General features: G+C 44.4%; 1 protein-coding gene across 8 annotated transcripts in view; it reads right to left on the bottom strand.

Annotated features, from left to right (window-relative positions):
- Window positions 1-21,168, bottom strand: part of dachd (dachshund d) — a 93,885-nt gene extending 72,717 nt beyond the window's left edge. For 2 of the 8 annotated variants that reach the window (XM_034573703.1, XM_034573700.1), the window contains exon 1: window positions 20,210-21,168. In XM_034573703.1, coding sequence (XP_034429594.1) covers window positions 20,210-20,766 — 557 coding nt within the window. In that variant the 5' untranslated portion in view covers window positions 20,767-21,168. The remainder of the gene's footprint in view (window positions 1-20,209) is intronic. The other 6 variants (XM_034573707.1, XM_034573702.1, XM_034573705.1 and 3 more) reach the window with 3 other exon arrangements.
- Between the last annotated feature and the right edge of the window lie 219 nt (window positions 21,169-21,387).

Genomic DNA, 21,387 nt, shown 5'->3' on the forward strand with positions numbered 1-21,387 from the left:
TAGCGGCAGTCTTAAGAGAAGTTGATTGGGGGTGGAGGATTCTCCCTGAACACAGTGCTTCTCCCTGGGAGAGTGAGGCCAGGTAGTTAATAGGGGTCAGCGCCAGGGCTGAAGTGTAAATTGGCAGGGGTGCATCAATTAGAGGGTGGCAGAGGCTAGGATAAGGAGAGGAGAGGAGAGCTAGATGGAGCAGGAGACAAGCATATAATCTTTATCACCACTGCGAGATGCTGCACGAGGTCTGTGCACAGGAAAAGAGAGAGAGAGAGAGAGAGAGAGAGAGAAAGCTAAAATACTGCACAAATTAATGAGACAAAGCACTGGCTTTACATACGTGTCCAGAATGAGAGTTGAGTAATCACTCTGTCGCATGTCAAGCTTGGCATGTCAGGCCGGATATATTATACTTCGTCCTTTTCTCTGAAGAAATACAAATAAGCCTTTGTCTGCTCCTAAAGGATCTGCCTCGATGTGCATTAAAAGGATAGAAGCAACCAGTCATGCACCTTAACATGGGAGCACTTCAACATTCAGTATATGTAGAATTACACAGGAACCCATGGATTACTCAAGTCGGCTCTTTTCTCTCGTACATGGCATCTAAATGGATCCTTCAGTGTGCATGTACAGTACTTGTGCGTGCCAGTGTGCCCCCTCGTCTGCCGCTAACGTGTGTCCTTGTGTGCTTGTGCAGGAGTTATTCAAAAGGAGAAATATTGGATTATATTGTGTTCACCTATCCAAGTGATCCAAATGATTTGAACATTGAGCATTGGAGCAGACGGGCACTACGGAGCTTACATTTGCAATCTTATACCGTTTAAGTGTATATTGGAAAAAAGACAATCTCGCTTATTGAACACATTCACCCTGGAGGGCAAACTGCTACGGTAATGAACACCACACTCTCAGAGAATTACAGTGTCCTTTATCCTGCTGTAGTGGAGGATGAAAAAGGATCTGGCCGACACCGTACACACACACACACACACACACACAGAACGAGGACAGCGAAAAACGAGGGGGAAAAGTAGAAGAGAGGGAAAGAGAACAAACACGCACTTCAAGACCCCATAAACCTGTAAACAAAATCTGTGGAGCAGATAAATTATAAACGCCACAATGCAATTAAAGCCAAATTCAATTTGAGCACACACTGTCCATCTGTCACGGTGAAACAAAAGCCGAGAACCTCCATTATTACCAAATCCCTGCTCCCGTTAATTTGCTTGCTGGGAGATTTTTAGTTTCTAGAAGCGCAGGCCGCACTTAAATGCCAGGGTTGCTCACTCAGGGTACGTCCTCTGAAAACAGCCTCCAGATGCTCCCAATCAGCCCTCATCAAACTGCCACCTCTTTTTCTCTAATAAGAATATATTTTTCGGTTTTTTTCCCCCCCTATGATCTTAATGAGGTTTTTTGTTCAGCAACAATACAGCAAAACAAGGATACCTCTGGAGAGAGAGAGAGACATAATTATCTGGAGCATTTGCTAATGGTACTAAAGAAAAAATAAAACACACATGGAAAAATGAAATCTATCTAAATAAGAATTTGCGCTGGTCCCGTGCTTTTGAAAAATGCTCTTTTGATCACATCAGCATGTCTTACAGAGGGATCTCTAAAAGCTCCTCGAACAGGTGAGAAAATAACAGCCGATACAGTCACAGTGAGCATCTAAGATCTTTAGTCAGGCTCTGGTGAATCATTGTGTATGCTTCCTTGGTCTTGGTAAAATAGAAGCGCTCCTCTTCCTAATCCTGTTTGGCCACTTTAGAATGGTAGATAGAGATCTGCGCCCCAGAATGTGACAGTGGGGTTCAAGGGACTGAGCTTTCGCTGCTTTAAGCCAGCGGGGGGGGGGGGGGAGAGAGAGAGAGAAAAAAGAAAAACTAGCATCTTCAAAGGTGGAGGAGTGTGTCAATTTAAAATCAGAAATGTATCTGGCATCTTTATGCATCTTGAACTACAATACATCTTGGCTGATTAAAGCACATCAAAGGCGGCTCATTCATTCCTCAGAGCAATGAGGGGAGATTTTAATTGCAAAATGTTAAACCTCACAATTAAAGGCTTTGTGCTACTCAGAACTAACCCAAACACAACCATTAAGGACAGCATACAAATTAGCCCCAGCACGGGTGAAATTCACGGGACGAGGATGGTACTAACAAGTGTGCAGGGCAAATGATAATCTTCCATCAGGAAGCATCTCAAGGCGCCGTCCTCGCTATTAGAGCGAGGCTGCGGGCTGGAGACGGGCTTTTTCATGATCTCTACTTTCTCTGTGACACTTCCCACACGCTGAGGTGCAAGCCTGCAAACGACGGGCAAAAAAAATAAAAGGGAGTTTATGAGCGCTGTCACTTCAATCTTTTCCTTAGATAAACAGCTCGACATAAAAACAAGCATGGATAAAAAACTATGCATATGCATTAATGTGATTTGCCAACATGGATTGTGAGCATGCAAACAGATGCACCGCAGATACACAAGCACATGCAGCATTGAGGTGTCAGTGTGTCACAAAGGGCTGTGGCTGCCATGATAAGAGGCTGACGACGATACTGTACAGCTATGAAGGCTGGAAATAGCCGGCCAATACAAACAGTTGTCGGGGGCCAGCACATTGTCAGCCTGTGGATTTACGGTGAAGCACAAAGAATGGAGTCACCTGCACTAGTAGGTAGTTTCCTGAACCTTTCCACGACATTGTTTTCCTTCAAAATACTGGAGCATTAATAAGGAAAAATAAACACCTGGGCAGGGTGTGACAGTGTGTGAATAGATAAAGCCTGCACACACACACACACACACACACACACACACACACACACACACACACACACACACACACACACACACACACACACACACACACACACACACACACACACACACACACACACACACACACACACACGCCTCCCTGTAACAAGCAGCACAGAGCCCCCTTTTACAACCCTTCAGAGTAACAACCGTGTCTAATTAAAATTCACATTTCAACCAAAAATGGAAAACAAGCCATCTTCGAACAATCCCGTCCGTCCTCGCCCTGGTCATGAATTTCAGATAAACACTGCGATACACCGAGAGTAGTGCCACATTAATTAAAAGCCTTGATAGACGCGGCTTCCATCTAACAGACCTATCAGGAATTAAATTTGTATCAGCGGGAGAAAGAGCAGTTGAGGGGTCCCTCAGGGGGATTAATGAAACAGACTTTCATAGAGGAGTCATCACAGCCCTGGGTTGAGGGGAGGAGGCAGGGAAGAAAGGGCCAGCAGCAGGATGTCATGTGTGGGACCGTCGCGTCACTGACCTCTCATTTCATACTTTAATAAAGTCGCACCCAGGTGTCCTTGATGCTTTCCAGTCGCCTGGGGCTCTGGGAAAAGCTAAACAGGAGGCAACATAATTCTGAACGCTCACCCCTCCCTTTCTGTGTTCCCTCTGTGGTGTTGTGTTATACATCCATGGGCATGCACACACAAGCACTCCACTAAGCGCACACAAACATACGTTGCAGACACTCGATATGCGTTGCGTTATCTCGGTGGTACAGATTTTGGGCCTTTTTTATCAAGCGCTTTGGTTGAGAAACGGGGGGGGGTTATTTCCTCATCGGAGCATTTGACTCGAGCGTCCAGCTTGTGCAATGCAAAGTAACCGTGTTACATCAAATCCTGCAGAACAAGCCTCAAATGCTGTTTGAGTGCAGCGCTCTCCGTGTCACTTCGGCTTCATGATTTACTATCATGTGCAGTTGGTTACAGGAAATTGGAACAGCGCTGACTTGCTTTTTGAATTGTGGTCGAGACAGTTTTCTGCTGAAAACAGAAGCAGATTATCTCATTGGGAAGGCTGCAGATTTAGAGATGTACAATATGCAATATATTATCACCACGCAGTCAGCGCAGACAGCTGCTATCTGTCATAAACCCTGGCTATTGTTGGCTGCACTACACAGCAACATGTGACCTAATCTAGATGAGCAGCCACTGAGCAAATACATGGAATGGTGTCATTTTTAATAAAGCTGTTTTATGGACTCCAGTCAACAGAGCCAGAGGAACAGGCTGAAACTTCCTTGTGCAAATGATATGGCAGCAGGAGTTTCATAACTTCCTCTGCTCAGACAAGCCTGTGGCAAGTCTCCTAACAGAGCAGCAGTCAGACAGAGAGAGAGAGAGAGAGAGAGAGAGAGAGAGAGAGAGAGAGAGAGAGAGAGAGAGAGAGAGAGAGAGAAAAAAATAACCACAGCCTTATCAAGATTTTACAGAGACATTTCTTTAATTAGTTTTAATATTTCTTGTTTAGATAATGTCAGCCAATTGACAATTTGGTCCCAAACGGAACAGGAGGGGAACTCTGCACTTCTCTGATACAGAGAAAATGGCTGATTAAAGAGATTGCTCACTTGGTTTGATTTAAATACATATGCATATTTTGGACAGGAATCAAATACCTTCGCATGCAACAAAAACTTTCAGTGCTGATCTTATCGCGGGCGTCTCCAATGGTATCGCGCTTCAGTATTTGTTAAATTCACAGGGCAGATTGTTGGAGGGAGAAAGCTATCTCCGCAACATTAATTGTGCAAACACTCTCACAACGGCTTCACGCTTTTCCTAGTGTTACGTGCTCTGTTTGCTGCCCGAGAGGCAAAGTGGACATAAAGAGTTCTCGCCGGTGACGGAGCGGTGATGGAAAAATAATTAGCGTTGCCGAGGAAAAAGAAAAAAAAGTTTCCTCTCGCAGAGATCTCAGACAAACACGCTGGGCCTCAACCCCAAAACAATGTTGATGAAAGCATGTAAACATCTGGAGCAATGAGACGTCTGCCTTTGAAACAAAGATGCCTATTTATATTTTCTCAAAGATTGCAAGTGCAGATAGGCGGACTTTGTGCATGAGGGAACATTTAGAGTACCCAAGGTTTGGAGTGTGATACTGTAGCCTACCTGCATATCCCCCCACCTGTCTCTCCTGTAATCTTTGTTTTTTCAATATCCCCACTCCCACATTAACACATTCTCAGGCTTTTGTACTCGGGTCGCTTCTCCCTAACCACCTATCTCTGCGCCTCCCTCCTCTCCCTCGCACACACCTTTTCTCTTCACCGGCCAGCAGGTGTTGAGTGGTTGTGTTTATTCCCCCCCACCTCCCCACACCATTCCCTCTCACCTCTTCCCTCTTTCTTTCTTTCTGTGTGTGTCTCTCTCTCCCTGGCAGCTGGTAGGAGGAGGGAGGAGGATATAACAGCTGCACATGAGGGCGGGAGGAGAAGAAAAAAAAAAAAAAACGCACACAAGGCAAACAGCTCCAATCCCCTCAGGGTTGTCAACTCCGATCCCCCCAACCTCTGGCGTTTTTTAACCAGGCAAACAGAGGAAAAACTGTTGCAGTCGGAAGACATCAGGGTCCCCGTTCCGTCGGCCCTACCTGGAGACCTCAGCCCCACCGAGCAGGGTTAACGCTCCCTGGGGCCTTCGTACACAGCGGTCTATAAACCTGCATGAAAAGTATCCACTTGCTATCCACTTGCTCCATTTAATAATTTTGAGTTTGAAAAACATGTCACTTCGACATGCAAATAGTGCTTGAATTACTTGCATCTGTTGGAGAGAAACACAAAACAAGGGACACAATTGGTGTGCATTTTTTACGCTCTCTATCTCTCTCTCTCTCTCTCTCTCTCTCTTTTTCATACCTGTGAGCTGTGTGTCGTTTTCACAAAAAGCATCAAAATACATGAGATCAGCTCTCGGGCTTTGTTTTGGCCCTGGCAAGGTTAGGCCAGCCTCATTCCAAATTTCCTGAGGGGGAACGGAGAGAAAAACGATTCCATGCAGATAAATCACTCGCACAGATCAAAAGACAAATCAGTGGCAAAGACAAAAGATGCTGACTTGCAGAGAACAATAGAGACAGGGAGACGTAGGTATCAGAGGAGCCGGCCCTAAGATCCGTGGCCCCACTCAATCAAACCTGCTAACCAGGGTTTGCATACTAGGTCAAACAAACTCTGCCTCTGCAAGACAAAAAGTGTATTTAAAATGATGTTGTTGGGCTCCGAGTGTTTAATTCTGTAAAAAGTTGGAATGTTGAGAGTTTGTAAAGTCGTCGTCTAGGTTTGATTTACTCCGAGAGTGGGAGACGCCATGTTTTGAAAAGAAAAATGGGAGGCGAGAGAAAGACAGGGGGTAAACTATTTGATATAGAGCGTCGGTGTGTGTTTGTGTGTGGGAAGTTGTGCAAGTTGCACACCTGTGTGGTTTGATGTATGCGTTCTATACTTCTGCATCTAAGACAAGAAGTCCCGTCCCATGCAGCCCTTCACGCTTCGCAGCCCACGGCCGTCTATTAACTTCTTCAATGCGAGCAATAAATAAATATATGGAATCCGCAACTCTTTATCAGAATTGAGGTGTCAGAGAGAAACGACTCCTTTGGCGGAGTAACGGGTGGGAGACGAGAACCAGCGAAGCCCCCTCGCCAATATTAACTTTGATCAGACTGCTTCACAGGAAGCAACGCATCACCTCTACAGCTCTGCTTAAAGAAAAAAAAACAATCCTGGAAAAGGGAAGGGTCGAATGCAAAACACCTTGTGACTTACCGTTACAGCGTGTTTTATAATGTATGGGACCGAATGACGTTCAAGAACAGTTCACCACGCACCAGCGGCAGTCATTATTTGATCCCCTCCTCCGAGATCCGCGCACGATAACGCATCATTTTAGATTAAAAGTGATATGAAAGAGAAATGTAAAATAGATTTCAAGTGGGTGGAACTGATGCATTCGAGATGAATAAAATGATGTTAAATTTAACATGTGGAGCTCTGGCACCGTCACAACTGACATGTGCTTAAGATGATGGCTTAAAGAACCGAGCAGCGGGTCCAGGTAGGCTGTAATAGCTGCCCGGAAAAATCAGCTGAACCCGTCAAAAAAAATGTCACACAAGTCTCGACATCGGGCTTTATTCGAATATGGAGGGGGATAAAGAGGCTGGTGGGGTCAGAGGATTTACCTAATAGATTTGGGTAGAGGGTCAGAGCCACATTCAGGTGTCATGAGGAAGATTAGCATGGGAATATAACCGTTCACCCGAGCCTGGCGGAGCCCTCGATGAAACTGACCCGCGTTCCGCACTCCACGCTCGCTATCTCCAGTCCAAACAAGTGAGATTTGATACCGCTGTTCTGGCCTGGAACAGAGGGAAAAAACAAGCCCACTGCCACAACAAAGACAGGAAATTCAGCATAGATTCCTACTTCTCTCTTTTCTCCTGCCTCTCTATACCTAACAATGCTGGTAATGGAGAGAGAACAGTGCCCGGAGCTGGCAGAGACACCTGCGACATTTTTTCTCCCGCCGCCCCCTCCCTGCCGCCAACACCCCGTCCACCCTCCCGCTACTCCCACCCCCTCGACATTAAAGTCCTTCACAGAAATCAGAATTTAATAAATCACCCCAGAGCCTGACAGAGTTTATCTCCGGGGGTCGCCTCCACTGTGCTGAGACTCACAGACAGACAAAGCCCGGCCCGATAAGATGTGAAATTAAATACAGTTAGCAGTTTGAGACAAAGGAGGGAGAGTGTCACACCGAGCTTTGTACAGCGTAAACGGCTGCTGGTCGGGGCACACACACACACACACACACACACACACACACAGGCGTGTGCACACACTCGCACATGCAAACGCCACAGAGACAGAGGGGTGATTCATTTCAGGTTTCCTCTCACATTTAGCCTCATTTGCATCATCCACTGTCAACATATCGCCTCACCCAGATATGTTCAAGAGCTTTCATTAGACGTCCAGGGGATGACATCCTTTTTACCCAGATGCACCATTATTAATCACTAGCTCTACTCCTATGTGGACTCATCTCCATCACGGATCAAACGCTATCTGCCTGTGTTTCCTTTCATTCAGCAGACATCCCTGACACCAGCCATCACTACAGCTAAAGGAGACTTATGGGAGTGTGTTGGGGCTCAGACGACCTTATGAATGCGCCACATAAGCATTTAGTACTGAGAGGATATAAATGTGAGGATTTGTTCGACACTGGTAGGATCTGTCAGAGCAAACCTCCGGCAGCCTGGCACACACACTGCACAGCATACCGACTGGAGGGCTCTGTGAAACAATTAGCAGCACTTTAAAGAATGAAGTGCGCATTATAAAATCGCTGTCTGGCATTATAAGGAAGCGTGATTGCAATGCTTTCATACAGTAATATTATTTTCAATTAGTTGTGGTCTCCAATTCACATCAGGATATGGCCGACCTCAGCTGTTCAAAGCAGAGTTTTTCCCCTGCTCGGTAGTTAAGAGAAAGCACAGTCAGGTTTTAAGGAAGAAGCTGTGCGGGTTGTTTAATAGGCTTAGCCTGGTTGTTGGACCTGACCTTTCCCGTTAACAATACTGAGGCCGACGGGCTCGGGCCTGCTCTGGGAACACAATGACCTGTGGGTGAAGCCTAATCTTCTCCAACTCCATTCTCGCTGCTGACCAGACGGCCTTCATCCACAGACTCGCTGTTGCTCCAACTGATGTCTTCCTGCTGAGACAACAGTGCCAAGGAACTGTCAACAGGCCTGGCCCAGCGGGGGCCTCGACTGGGCCTCTCACACTGAGCCCTTCGGGGTCCACAGGCACCAACACTCAGCTCCACCAAGTGTAAGTGCTGCTCTGCAGAATCTCGAGAATGACAGGAATGCTGGGTGCCATCATGCACCCTGATAACATTCTACATCTAAGAGCATGATTAGCCGTCTTTATTCAGCCCGTCTATGGATGTGATTGATAAAACGGGCTGCTGGGCGTTGTGGGCCTGTCATTACAGCGCAGCAGCTTGTCATTTTGAATAACCTGATCCTGAACCTTTCACATAACTCAACTATTAACTACAACGTGTACAACAATGGCCATATGCAACGTCCTCAGAGGTTAGGTCAGCCTGGAGGGGCTGGGGATTCGAACCACCACCTTCCGGCTCTTCCAGGCTGCATTTCCAAGTGTCCTTGCCAAAATTGCTCCAACAAATTGCCGACAGTGTATGAATGGTGTGAGATAATAAAAGCACTGCATATGGAAGAACTTTATGAATGAAGAGAGGAATGTGACTTATACTGTAAAGTGCTTTGAGTGGTCTATAAGACTGGGAAAACACCATATACAGTAAATAAAGTCCATTAACCATACAGAGTCAGATGTGATGTAGAGTTTTATATAATGTGATTCGGTTCAAAACACATGGTGCTGCGGCAAATCTATGGGAAATGCATTTAGTTTGTTTTTTGGCACTTTTATCCCACAAACAACAGTTTTTTAAGATGCAGTTCAGACTGTGGCTGACACCCTGAGCGAGTGACTTTAAAAGTGACTTGGATGAAAACAACAATGACGACGACTTATAAGACGCAGACTTTGACTTCTGAGCCACTGGCGGGTTCAGTGGATGAGAGACGAGGAGGAGAGGGAGGAGGATTTTAGCGAGTAAGAGCCAGTATTACTACAAGCCAGAGGTAAAGATTGACCTGCTTGACAATGCAGCTGTTACAGGGTCACTGAACCCTTTATTTCCTCAGCCTCTGAGGCAGATAGACACATGAAATAAAAACTATTTGAGAGCTTACACTTTTGGCTTATATTGTAATTTGCGCTAATGTTAATCAATAGTTTAAAATAATGAAAGAAAAGGTTCAGGCTCTGTTTTTATTCAATTGGCCCTGGATTTTTTAATTCATGTTTTTATCTGTATCAGACAACAAAGTGAACATGAAGGTTTTCAAAAAACCCTTTGAGGCTGTCTTTAAACAATCTTTAGGTCTTGGTATGTTTTTAAAGGGTGCCTGAGTCTCAATGGGTTCACCGAGTGCTACTAATAGAAGCACAGTAGACTTGTGACCTTATAGCCAAAGGCCCACTTCATCTAAAGCTCTGAGAGTCTTTGGTTTGCTCTCTATAATTATGCACCATGACAGGCTTTTTAGAGAGCAGCTGACATAATATCAATCTCCATAACATGTAGCAACAGGAGAAGCAAATAGCACAGGTTTGTAAATAGGTTTCTATCAAACGTGCCGTAGGTAAATTCGGCCACTAGGGGTCTCAATCAAAGCAATAACAAAAGACGTAGTTTGATGACATCGTGAAGCAGTGTGGGATCATGGGAGTTGTTGTCTTTACCACCATTGCTGATAAAAATCTACCTGGAGCAAATCCGGCGCAAATCATGTAGTCTTCGCTGATTCGTCAGGCTCCTATCACATGACCCCGTTCCGGAAGAAATCAACCAGCATTAGCCTCAGCTGCTGATGTAGAACGCAACATGGATACTCAATTAATATTGCGTGTGTTCAATGCCGTTTTCGAACGAAAAATTTATAGTATGAATGTTACCTAAAGCGGATAGGACGCATTAAAAAGACAACCAAAATGAAACATCCCGTTACCTTGAATAAAATTGGGAATTTCTCTGGGTTTGAACGTTGTTGGAAACATTTTGGATAATGCAAGTCCACAAGCCAATGTAACAAAAAGTGTAGTCGTTACTAGAGATTTTAATGAAGAATTGTTACATATTATATCTTTAAATGTCATTGGTCTTGGGGTTTGAATGAAACACACACACACACACACACACAGCTGTGGCAGGAGTATGTGAGATTATATGTTAGAAATCAAATGTCTCAGAATCCTGCTGCACCAGACACTGCAATACTTTAACTTTGTAAGTGTTGGATGTGTGCAGGTGTGTACAAGGCAGTTCATTCTTTCCTCAAATATGTTTGGTTTTATTTCCCTACATTCAAATGATGGTGTATGCTGTACAAGGTTGTTTTTTCTTCTCCGATGCGAGCAAACTACACAAAGACGCGTTTGATCTCTGAAATCCGATCTGTATTTCTAGCATTGTCTCCAGTTCCTACTGTGGCATCTTAAAGGTCAGGAGTGAAAGGCCATTGGATAACTACAGAAAGACCTTTTGGCTTTATTACACTGCCTTTCATCTCCTTTCCTGCGGAGGTTAAAACAAAGCATCGCATCCTTTGAAAAAGAGAGGATAAAATAGATCGCTTTGGAGCCTCAAGCCTTTTTGTCACTGGGGGAAGTCTGGCATCCAGTGTACAAGGAAAAGTCTAGTGGGATATGTTTCTGAGAGCGACGAGTCTTCTCAAGCACAATTAGCATATGTCCTCTCAACCTTCTACCAAACCTCTCAATGAGACCCTGAAATCCTATTGAGATATTATTACCACTCAAACGGGGCATTACACAAAACATCCAAAGCAGGTACACACACACACACACACACACACACACACACACACACACAATCAAAGCTCAATGACACCCACTTCCCACTGAATATTGCTTTCTTTTTAATGGTAACCTTGGGAGACGGGCTGCACCAGCGCGACACTTAACAGCCACTAGTCTGAGAAAAATGTTTTTGATATGCTTGTGTCATTTAATCATCCACATTCTGCCGAGGCTGTGCAGGACAATTTTGCAGGATATTAACTCCCAACTAAACCCTGGCTTGTATCATTTGTGGGGCCAGTCAAGCAGGAGTCCCAGGAGGAGCGGAGACTTTCTCCTCACAGTCGTAGTAATCTAAGCTTGACTGGAGCGCACGCAGACTGTCTCCCTCTCTCACACACACACACACACACACACACACACACACACACACACACACACACACACACACACACACACACACACACACACACACACACACACACACACACACACACACACAGCTTAATAGACAGGTAGAGTGAACCATAAAGGAATAAAGGTATCAGGAAATGTACGGCGCAAAGGAAGCTCTTTACTGACAGTCAGTGTGATTTGGCCGATCAAGTAACAACAATAATGGAGCTGAAATAGTACAGTAAAAGAAAACAGAAAAAAGATAATATATATATATGTATTCACAGATAGCAAAATTACCTCCTTTTCTTTTTATTTCCAGACAACAGTTAGAGATTGAAGAGTATTCGTAAAAATGTCACTTTAACGTGATCCATTTGGACAGCTCACATTGCTTAATGGGGTAGGAAATTCATTTTTTCTGCTGTGGAACAGACATAGTGGATGATGTGATTCTATGCAAAATATATGAAGCCATTACTAGAAAAATGCATGAGTTTCAATAGTTGAGAGAGGGGGGGGGGAGAACAGAAGAAGAAAAAAAAGTATCTCATTGCAGGGAGGGTATCCCTATTCTTTACCAGGGCCCATCACATACACACACACAATGCAAAAGAAAGCAAAGGCAACTGATGAAAACCATTTTTGTTCCATCACAAAGAACTAGGTCACCCTCTCATAATTGTCAATCATGCAATAAATCTCTCTGTGGCACAAATGAATACGGCATTGGAAATGAGACAAAGCTTATTGGCATGCTATGTCAGCTTGACTCAATTCATCCCCCTTTTCACACAGGACCATTCATATGTGAAGTTGTGCAAGGGTCTCTCTCTCTTTCACACTCTCCCTCTCCTTCTCTCTCTCACACACTCACAAACGCACTCTCTCTCTCTCCCCCTCTCACTGAGCATCAAACTCACACTTGCACACAAGCAAAGACTCGCACGCTCTTAATGTGAAAGTTACACGGGATTAATGTATGTGGACAGACCATTTCGGCCAAGGGCTCCTTTATTATCATAACCATGTTTATTTCCATAGAGAACATGTCTCACTGTATTTTCTGCACTAGTGTGGATTTGCTAGGAACATACACAAGTCGCTGGTACAACACATTGCTTTCAAGGCATTAGCACATGCATGGTCAGAGTCTGACAACTGGAGATCGCAGTTTGAGGGATTGTTCCTTTTTTTTGCCTCCAACAACACGATCTACGGTTTCTTTAAGTGGAAGAAACCAGCGTTCGTTTCGGAACTTAACCGCACTGACTCCTGACCGCTCCACTCACCCAGCAGCGAACCAGGTGTACAGGGGTATGCTCCGAGCCATCCGATTGGCTGCAAGCATTGACTTGACACAGCACTATACAGCTCCATCCACCAGAGGTTTGTGTCACGTCTCCGAGGACCCAACTGTCACTCTTTAAGAGGAGGGTAATAATAGCCGGGCGCCACAGCAAGTGGTGGCACAGGCGATTTTAAAGAAACATCAGGGAGACGGTGACATTTGAGTCTACGAGGAGAGAAACCCAAGCGCTGCAACCAATAAAGACTCCCACTGATATTCTCACTAGGCTTAGAGGGGGAGAGACAGAGGCAGAGAGACAGCATGAAAGGCAAAGAGAGATGTCAGTGTTAGATGAAAATGTGTTGACCTGGTGATATTGATACCCCACTCATAACCTCTACAGGTGTGCGGTGCCGTCAGGAAGCAGCCCTGGGTGTGGCGACTATCTCCATGGATAACAGCCAGAATTGCAGACCTTATCATTTTACAGTACAACGAATGAGCCGCCTGCTCCTCTTAGAACTGCTGACAACCGGAATTACTCTGGAAAATCAAGCTACTGTACAAATAATGTAGTCACACACAGCACAGGAGATCAAATAAAATCTATATATACCCCCTATATATAAAATATCGACTGTGGAAATAACGCATTTCTTGATTTTCTAATTTTAGAAATAGTCATCTGACAATCACCTCAGGATTAACGAGTGGATTTTGATTGAGCAGGTTTAGCAAGGTTAGAGTGATTTTTTTTTTAACCAGCGTTTGAACGACAGATCTGGAACAATCTGCCGATCAGTGTCAAACGCTGTGTTGCCAGAACTCGTCATCAAGATATGACCTATAAATGTAATAAGAGAAGAGTGTGGCTCGGGTGATTTGGCTGGAAGTGGTGTTAGAAGGTACAGAGCTTACAAACATTTGCCAGGAGGATGAAAAACTATTAACTTTGGCATATAAATATTCACTCATTCAGATTTTATTTCGCATATATTTTTATATTTTGATTCCGGAATTGTACACCTGACCGTCTGAAACTCAGAAAACAGACATTAGAGATAATATCCATGTCTCGTCTGCAGGAGCTCCCTTTACGCACACTGTTAGTTTTTAATTCGACGCAACAAACCGACTGCGAAAAAAAGTGTTTCTGGCGTCTCAGTGAATTCAGACTTCACATAAATAGCTGTGGGGCCGTTTTCTTAGTTTTCTTCTTTTTTTTTTCCTCCATCAGAAGGTATTGACTGAACAGCTGCTTTGTACCACCACAGAATATGCTGCTAGTCTCAAGTGTCATTAGCTTCAGGGCTTTTCCAGCTAGCGTCAGGTAAAGATTAGATAACAATCAGCCCCTTTAATAGATACTGTTGGAGGCACTGGAGCCGTTCCTGTGCTGTGCCATTCATCTGAAGCTAACAACAGAAGAAGAGACGAGTGGAAACCGATGTCATTTCCTCCCTGGTTTTCTTCTCTGTGATGTACTGCTGAGCCGGGGCTGTTGTTAAATCACATGTAACTATTGACTCAAACGAGACGATGTACAGCGCGTCTGTCTGTGTCTGTGTGCGAGGAAGTCCAACTGTGATTTGTAACTATATACGAATATAACGCACTCAATTGGAGACATTTGAAATTAATTTGACAGGCTAAATTTGAGTATTTTAAGTTTTTAATTTAGCTACACTGCCATTTACAACCACTAATTCCAAACATTGTCCTATTAAACTTGACACAAGAAGTCTTTTTGAACCGTTTTAAATTCTCAGGTGTAACCACATACAGTAACGTTCGGTACATTAAAAAAAAAGGTTATACTATGTATGTGGTGTGCTGCCTCGCTGAAATTCCAAAAGTACAAAGGACTTTCTGTTGGATGACATTCCTTTCTTAATATACTTCAATTATTAAGGAGGAGTCCTGCGTATTGAGTGGAGAGCTCCAAAAACATCGACGCTGGAGAAATAACATCTGCATGTTTACTCAGGAGAAGATTCATCCCCGATAGCCCCCACGAAAATGAAGCAGCAGACAAAAAACAAGTGGAGGAAATTTGTGGAATCCCATCTGAGATTGCTTCCCTGATGGATTCCTTTTCCTGTCAGCTCAGACGAGAAATGAAGGCAGGGAAAATTAACTCCTGATACAGCCACGCTGAATTAGACAGAGAGGGAAGAGGGGGGGGAGAGGGGGAAAAAAAAACCCCTCAGACTTTTTAAGGATTCCAGCCTTGTCATTTTCAATTTTCTGCTCTTTGGACATGCTTGTATTCAGATTCCCCAACATCTATTCGCCATATCAATCCTAATTAGACAATCTGGGCCCACGAAGGATGGGAGCGGAGTTATTTGCATAATTTAATCATAAATACTCAGTGATACATATTTCCAAATGCATTTGTACAATTATCTTTTCATCCTTGGGGCAAAAGTATTAATATGATTAGGCAATAATTCTTTAAAAAAGGGGGGAAATAGGAAACCAGCAAGTGTGCACTCTTTTTTAAACTCCAGCTTTGGGCTATATGAAAAATTAATTAATTTCTGAAGAAAATCAATTTCTCTATGTGACCATATTAGACAGAGCCAGGCAAGGATCCTGCATTCCTTCCACAATCAGGAAATCTCATCTGCTCCCTCTAACTTCTGTCAGTAGCATTTAACATCCTGGTGCGAGCGTCACTGACTTTTGCTACGCTCCCTAAATGTGCTGTAATGTGAAGGAGCCCGTGAGTAAAGACAAGCTGTGGAGCGGTGGCTGGGGAGCGGAAATCAAAGTGACCCACAATCCATCGCTGCTCTGCCAGGCAATCAGCGTCCAGTGAGGAATCATAAGGTAAAAATCACTGTTAACAAATGTGGTTTAATACGCAGGATAAGTCATATTGACGGATATATTTTAAACAGCTTAAGTCTGTTGTCTATAAAAAAAATCAAAGCTAATTATCCAGCATGGTGGGGGAGAAATAGGTCATTTTAATACACTGATCAGTGAGGAAAAGACCTGACGTCGATTTTCAACCATTTCATTTTGGTGCAGGGTTTAATTGGTGATTCAAAGTGCTGCTGTCGATCCAGTAAAGGCATGCAAATAAGACAGGGGCTCGGACAACTAATGCATCCGACAGGCAAATTAACAATACAGGCCATGCAAATAGCCTCTAAATCCACAAATGGCATTAGACAGTGTCAGACAAAGCCTCTTTAACAAGTGAAATCTGTACTTTATCATAAGCTACAAGAAAATACGATCTTGAAAGTCTTAAGGAAAATTAACGTAAGGTTTGCCAGTCGAGCTGGTGTGTGGGTTTTGTTTTCTTTTATTTAAAAAATGCTTTAATTTGCACCCGTTCCAGCCGAGTGAATGTCAAGTCAATAAAGCAATTCTGATTTTCAAGGAGACTATTTGTTTGCACAAAAAAAAGAAGAAGAAAAAAAAAAAAAAACACTTTGCCGCCATCTGCCAACTGCACAGTTGACTTGAGCACATGTACTGTACCTAATCAAATTTAGCAGAGCCCCACTGACGGATTAAAAATGTGGAAAAAATAAAAAAGCGAGAGAACTTTAAATGTTTGTTTTTTTTACTTCAATAAAGAAACAACACACAATATGAGGGGCCAATTTGACTTTCAAGAAAACTACTTGAATAGATTTGGATTTTAAACAGCTTTGTATACCATTATCTCTCGCTCCTTCTCTCCCTCTCTCTCTCTAATCAGGCATCTGTCACTCTGTTTTTGAAGTTATTATCGCCCCAGCTCCCTCTTGGATGTGGTTGCTGGGTGACGGGTATCTTAGCACCCACTCTGACTGGGAATGATTTGAATGGAATCCAGAAATCTCCCCTGAGTACCTGTAAACACATCCGTGCCTTGTAGAAAACAAATATATTATAAGAGAGCTCAGCGGAGGAGAGGAGGGAGAGAGAGACAAGCTGGCACCCTCGGTGGCAGCTCACACTGAGCGCTAAACAAAACAATTACCGTCATTTGCAAATATGTGTGTTTAGGCATAAACACTCTTGAAGTAAGAACAAGAGGGGTGATAGCTCTCGTAACACTCGCTGTCATATCAGTATCAATTAGATATATTTATTAAAAGAGGAGAAAAGTGGTTTTCGCTGTGACCTGTCACTCGTAACGTTTCAGAGTCAGATCTGTTTGACTGAACCGAGCCGGGGAAAATCTATTTAAGAAGGGCATGTAAGTGAAAAGCCGTCCCATTCCCAGTGGTGGGACATTGTCTGGGGCGTGTGGTTAACCTTCAGGGGTAGACAATGATTGTCAATTAACTGCTGCATTTCTGCGCCCCAGCATCGGATAGCCTGCCTCCACAAAGCGGACCAATGAGAGATATGCGATATCTCTGCACCGCCCCCCCCCCTCCCGTGTTATAATAACCTTTCAGAGAGTTCAAGTGTCACACAGCAATAAGAACCTTTTCCATCCCACCGCAGGGAAAATGAAAAGGAAAACAAGTAGCTGGAACAGAGGGCTCCTGGAGGGCCAGAGTCATAATGTAGGGGAGATTACTGAGCCTGGATCAGTGTGGGAGCAGGAGCGAACACTGCTAATCTGGCACAAGAGTCCTTATGAAAATGAAGGGGTCAAGCAATTTGAATTGAATGTTACTTTTAATTTTAAAATTATCAGTAATTACAAAAATATGCTTCTGTTGTCAAGCCAAAATGCAAACTGTTCAAACACCCTATATAAAAGTGTGTAAAAGTAATTTTTCTCAACATGAATTCTTATTTACCAACAACTAAGGGTAAGAGATGCAGCGTTGCTCTGTGATGCCTTTCACATTCTCACTGTGTGCAAAATGAGAGTTGTGTTGTTTTAGCACAATAGATGGTGGGAGGGTAAAAAACAGCATGTGAAATAGTAAGACCCATTGTACAGGAGTATTATCCACCTCATTGTTACCACTCTGCCACGGTGTAAAGAGAGCACTGACACTGTGGTAACAGAGCGAGATGAAAAGCTAAAGTATCTCAGGCAGCAGGCTGTTGTTGTGTAACCAGAGCGGGTTTAGCCGGCGAGCTCGGACGCTTGTTATCTTTACAGTAAGTCGTCGGCACCAAACGGAACAACGACTCTGGAGAGGCGACTTGTTTTCACCTGCAGGGTACAACCGGGCCCTGTTTGCTCAGAGCTGATCGTTCTGTCAGCAGCAATTCAATGACAAGACAGAGTGAAGCACACACACACACACACATCCCAGCAAATAAAATCAACTTATTCTAAGTAACAGAAGCCTTTTATCCAGCGGATGCCTCACTGTTCCATGATGTAATTCTCCAAATGGGGCAGGCAGGCGAGCAGGCCAGGTCTGAGTGATTGATTTCAGCCCAGCACCAGGAGAACCTGGCTGCTTTCAGAGACAATTACAGTCCTGTCCATGTGCCCGTAATAGCCCAGCACTTTAGCGTCATTAAAGCGACGCGAGGCACTGCATTATCCTTTAACCCCCATCGCCGGCCATCCCCCCATTGACAACCCGGAGAGTTCAACCACATACTTTGTCACCTGGAGCCCCCACGCCGGGCTCTCGCGGAGGATCCCCCCCACAATATGTTTCTATCTATCTACCTTGATGCTTTATGTAAATGCTGCTCAGGCAACTAAGTGCACAGGTGAGCTGTTGAGACGATGGATGCCACTGGAGTGGAAATATGGAACATAAAGGATAACGAGTGTAGACAAGAGGGAGTGTGTTTACTGACAGCAAGCACTACAGGATAATTCAATTTAAAATGCATGAAATACGTGAGAAAAAAAATACTATACATAAATAGAATTAAAATGTCCCATTCTGATGACATCTCTCTCAATGTTTGATTACTTGGTTTTGCATTTTCTGACCATGTGATTCTGGAGGATGAAGTGTATCCAACCTCATCATATATATGAATATTAATGGAGCAAAATTATAATTAAGTTTGCGAATCAATTTCAGTGTATTTCTGTACTAGTGCTTTTATTTGTTCTGCTTGTGATACTTAAATGTGCATCTAAAAGTTGAAATCATTTTCCAAGAGAGTGTGTGCTTTAAACTAAAAAAAATAAAAAATAAACTGAGACTGATAAGTGTCTCAAAGTGTTTATTGTTATTCCAAACTGATGTGGAGCCTTTTTCCCATCAGATTTGCATTTCCAGCTCATTTCTGGGTGGGTAGATCAATATGGAATCAATCATGGTGACAGGTAAGATGGTAAATTTGACCAGGCTGAACCATCCTGTGAGACTAGGCGATACATCACAGATCCAGCAGCAGCAGAACAGTAAAAATAGCTTTTAATCAAATATTGATCCCCACTTAAATCACTCCATAATAAAGCATATGAAGTGGAAAATATTTCATCTGGCAACATGAGGTTATAAGATAATTTGTGTTTGTGTGTAGATGTTTATCTCAATTACTGTGTATTCATTTGTGTTATAGATATCAAGGCATATTCTCATTTTCTGGCTGCACGTGGTCTTTCTTTTGTGTGAGTGTATTATAACTTCTTTATGGCATGGTAGCTATCATTGCGACGATTAGTACAAAAATATCAAGTGTCATCTAATTCTATTAAAAATAATCTGAGTTTGTTTTCACTCTAAAACAAAAAAATGAAACTGAAATCATATCAACTCTGTGGCAAAGAGATAAAACCTTTTATTTCAGTTATATAAAACTAAATTTCAGGTGTTGCCTTAAATTAAAGAGTAATTGCAGTAAAGTGTGGCTCGTTAAAAACACGACAAGGCTCCTTGTTCCTCAAAGTGTCTTCGCAGTGGCAGCTCTACACCTGAAGTTTATTCTACAGCATTGTGAAACTCAGCAGAGGTGTAGCCTACATTATCGATTCATTTGTTCGCAGGCAGACAGGCTATCCATCATGGCACAGCTTTGCCCCGCACGTGTTTAAAAAAAAAAAACTTTCACTAAACTTTTCCCCCCTGGTGCTGCGCGCTGGCTCCTGCTTCTCCTCCAGCAGGGAACCAACCCCGCTCGTTCCCTTAATGTTCGGATGCAGTTCGACATATCCACACATGCACCCACTGTACCGATCGATTGATAAGTGCATCATGTCGCTGGAACCACTTGTTTTAAAAGCAGGGAAAATGTCTCCCCCTCTCTGGCTGCTGCTGCGCCTTTACGCACGGCTCTCCGTGGAAAGACGTGTAACCCAAAAACCCGAAATGAAACCGCCGCCGCGCGCGCGGCTCTCGCACTCACCTCGCGTTGGTGCAGTCGTTGTACAGGGTCTCGAAGTCCTTCCTGGAGATGAGTTTGCAGCGGTTCACCCCTGGCTGGATGGCGCCGAGCCCTCGGAGGATGCGGACCTGCTCCACATTGCACACCACCGGCGTGATCTCCAGCCGCTTCAGCTTGGTGTAGACGGTGTGCAGTCCCCCGACCAGGTGCTTCAGGAACAGGTCGAACGCCTGCGGAAGGCAGATGAGCTCGCAGCCGTCCACGGTGAACGAGGCCACTTTGGCACCGCGCAACTCGACCATCTTGCACTCGTTGTTTTGCGGTATGTTCTCAACAGGCGACGGGGTCGAGTACACGGGTTTGCCGGGGGGTAGCGCCGCGTTCGGGTTCGGGATGCCCGGGCTGCCGGTGGCGAGCAGCTCCGACCTGAACAGGTTCTGCCCGGGTCCGGATGGAGGCGCGAGGGATGGAGACGGCGATGAAGTTGTCGACGGCGGGGACGTGGTGGTGGAGGGAGTCGAGATCGGAGGCAGCGGCACCAGAGGAGTTGGTGGGATCAGAGCAGCCGGTACGGCCATGGTCACCTACAGGAGGGGGAAGAGAGTAGCCGAAGTTCAAAGTATAAAAACCCAGCCTGGCGAGACACCCCGAAATGAAAGAATCCACGAGAGTTTAGCTCCTCGGATAAGTTAGGGGGGGAAAGTAGAAAAGAGCTGCGCAGAAAAAGGCGTGCTGAGTGAGGGGCTTTTGGGGGGGCCGAGCGGCGGGACAATGATCAAAGATAGGAGGAGGAATGACAGGAGGAAAATGAGCTGAAAAGTGCAGCTCCGCTCTGTGGATGAGTTGTTGTTGTCACACGGTACAGAGAGGGAGGAGCTAGGGGACAGTGGGAGCCTTTGAAGAGCAGATCGCTGGCTGAAATGTTCCAGGTCTGCTCGAGATGTTGCATCGTTGATTCCACGCGTCAGGGATCCGGGTTAGATCAGATCAGATCCGGGCAAAATTAAATAAATTCTGCATGTTTTACCCCCCCCCCCCCCCCCTGCACCTGTAATTCCAGTTGAGTTGTTTCTGCTCCATACACCTGCTGTCCAACAGTGGGCAAACACATCCACACACACACTGTTCCTGCAAGCACCATCATGTTTAGAGGAATCTATTTGCACTTTTCATTCAGGCATCAAGATTTGTATAACTTA

This window comes from Hippoglossus hippoglossus, chromosome 21, assembly GCF_009819705.1.
Source record: "Hippoglossus hippoglossus isolate fHipHip1 chromosome 21, fHipHip1.pri, whole genome shotgun sequence".
NCBI classification, from domain to species: Eukaryota; Metazoa; Chordata; class Actinopteri; order Pleuronectiformes; family Pleuronectidae; genus Hippoglossus; species Hippoglossus hippoglossus.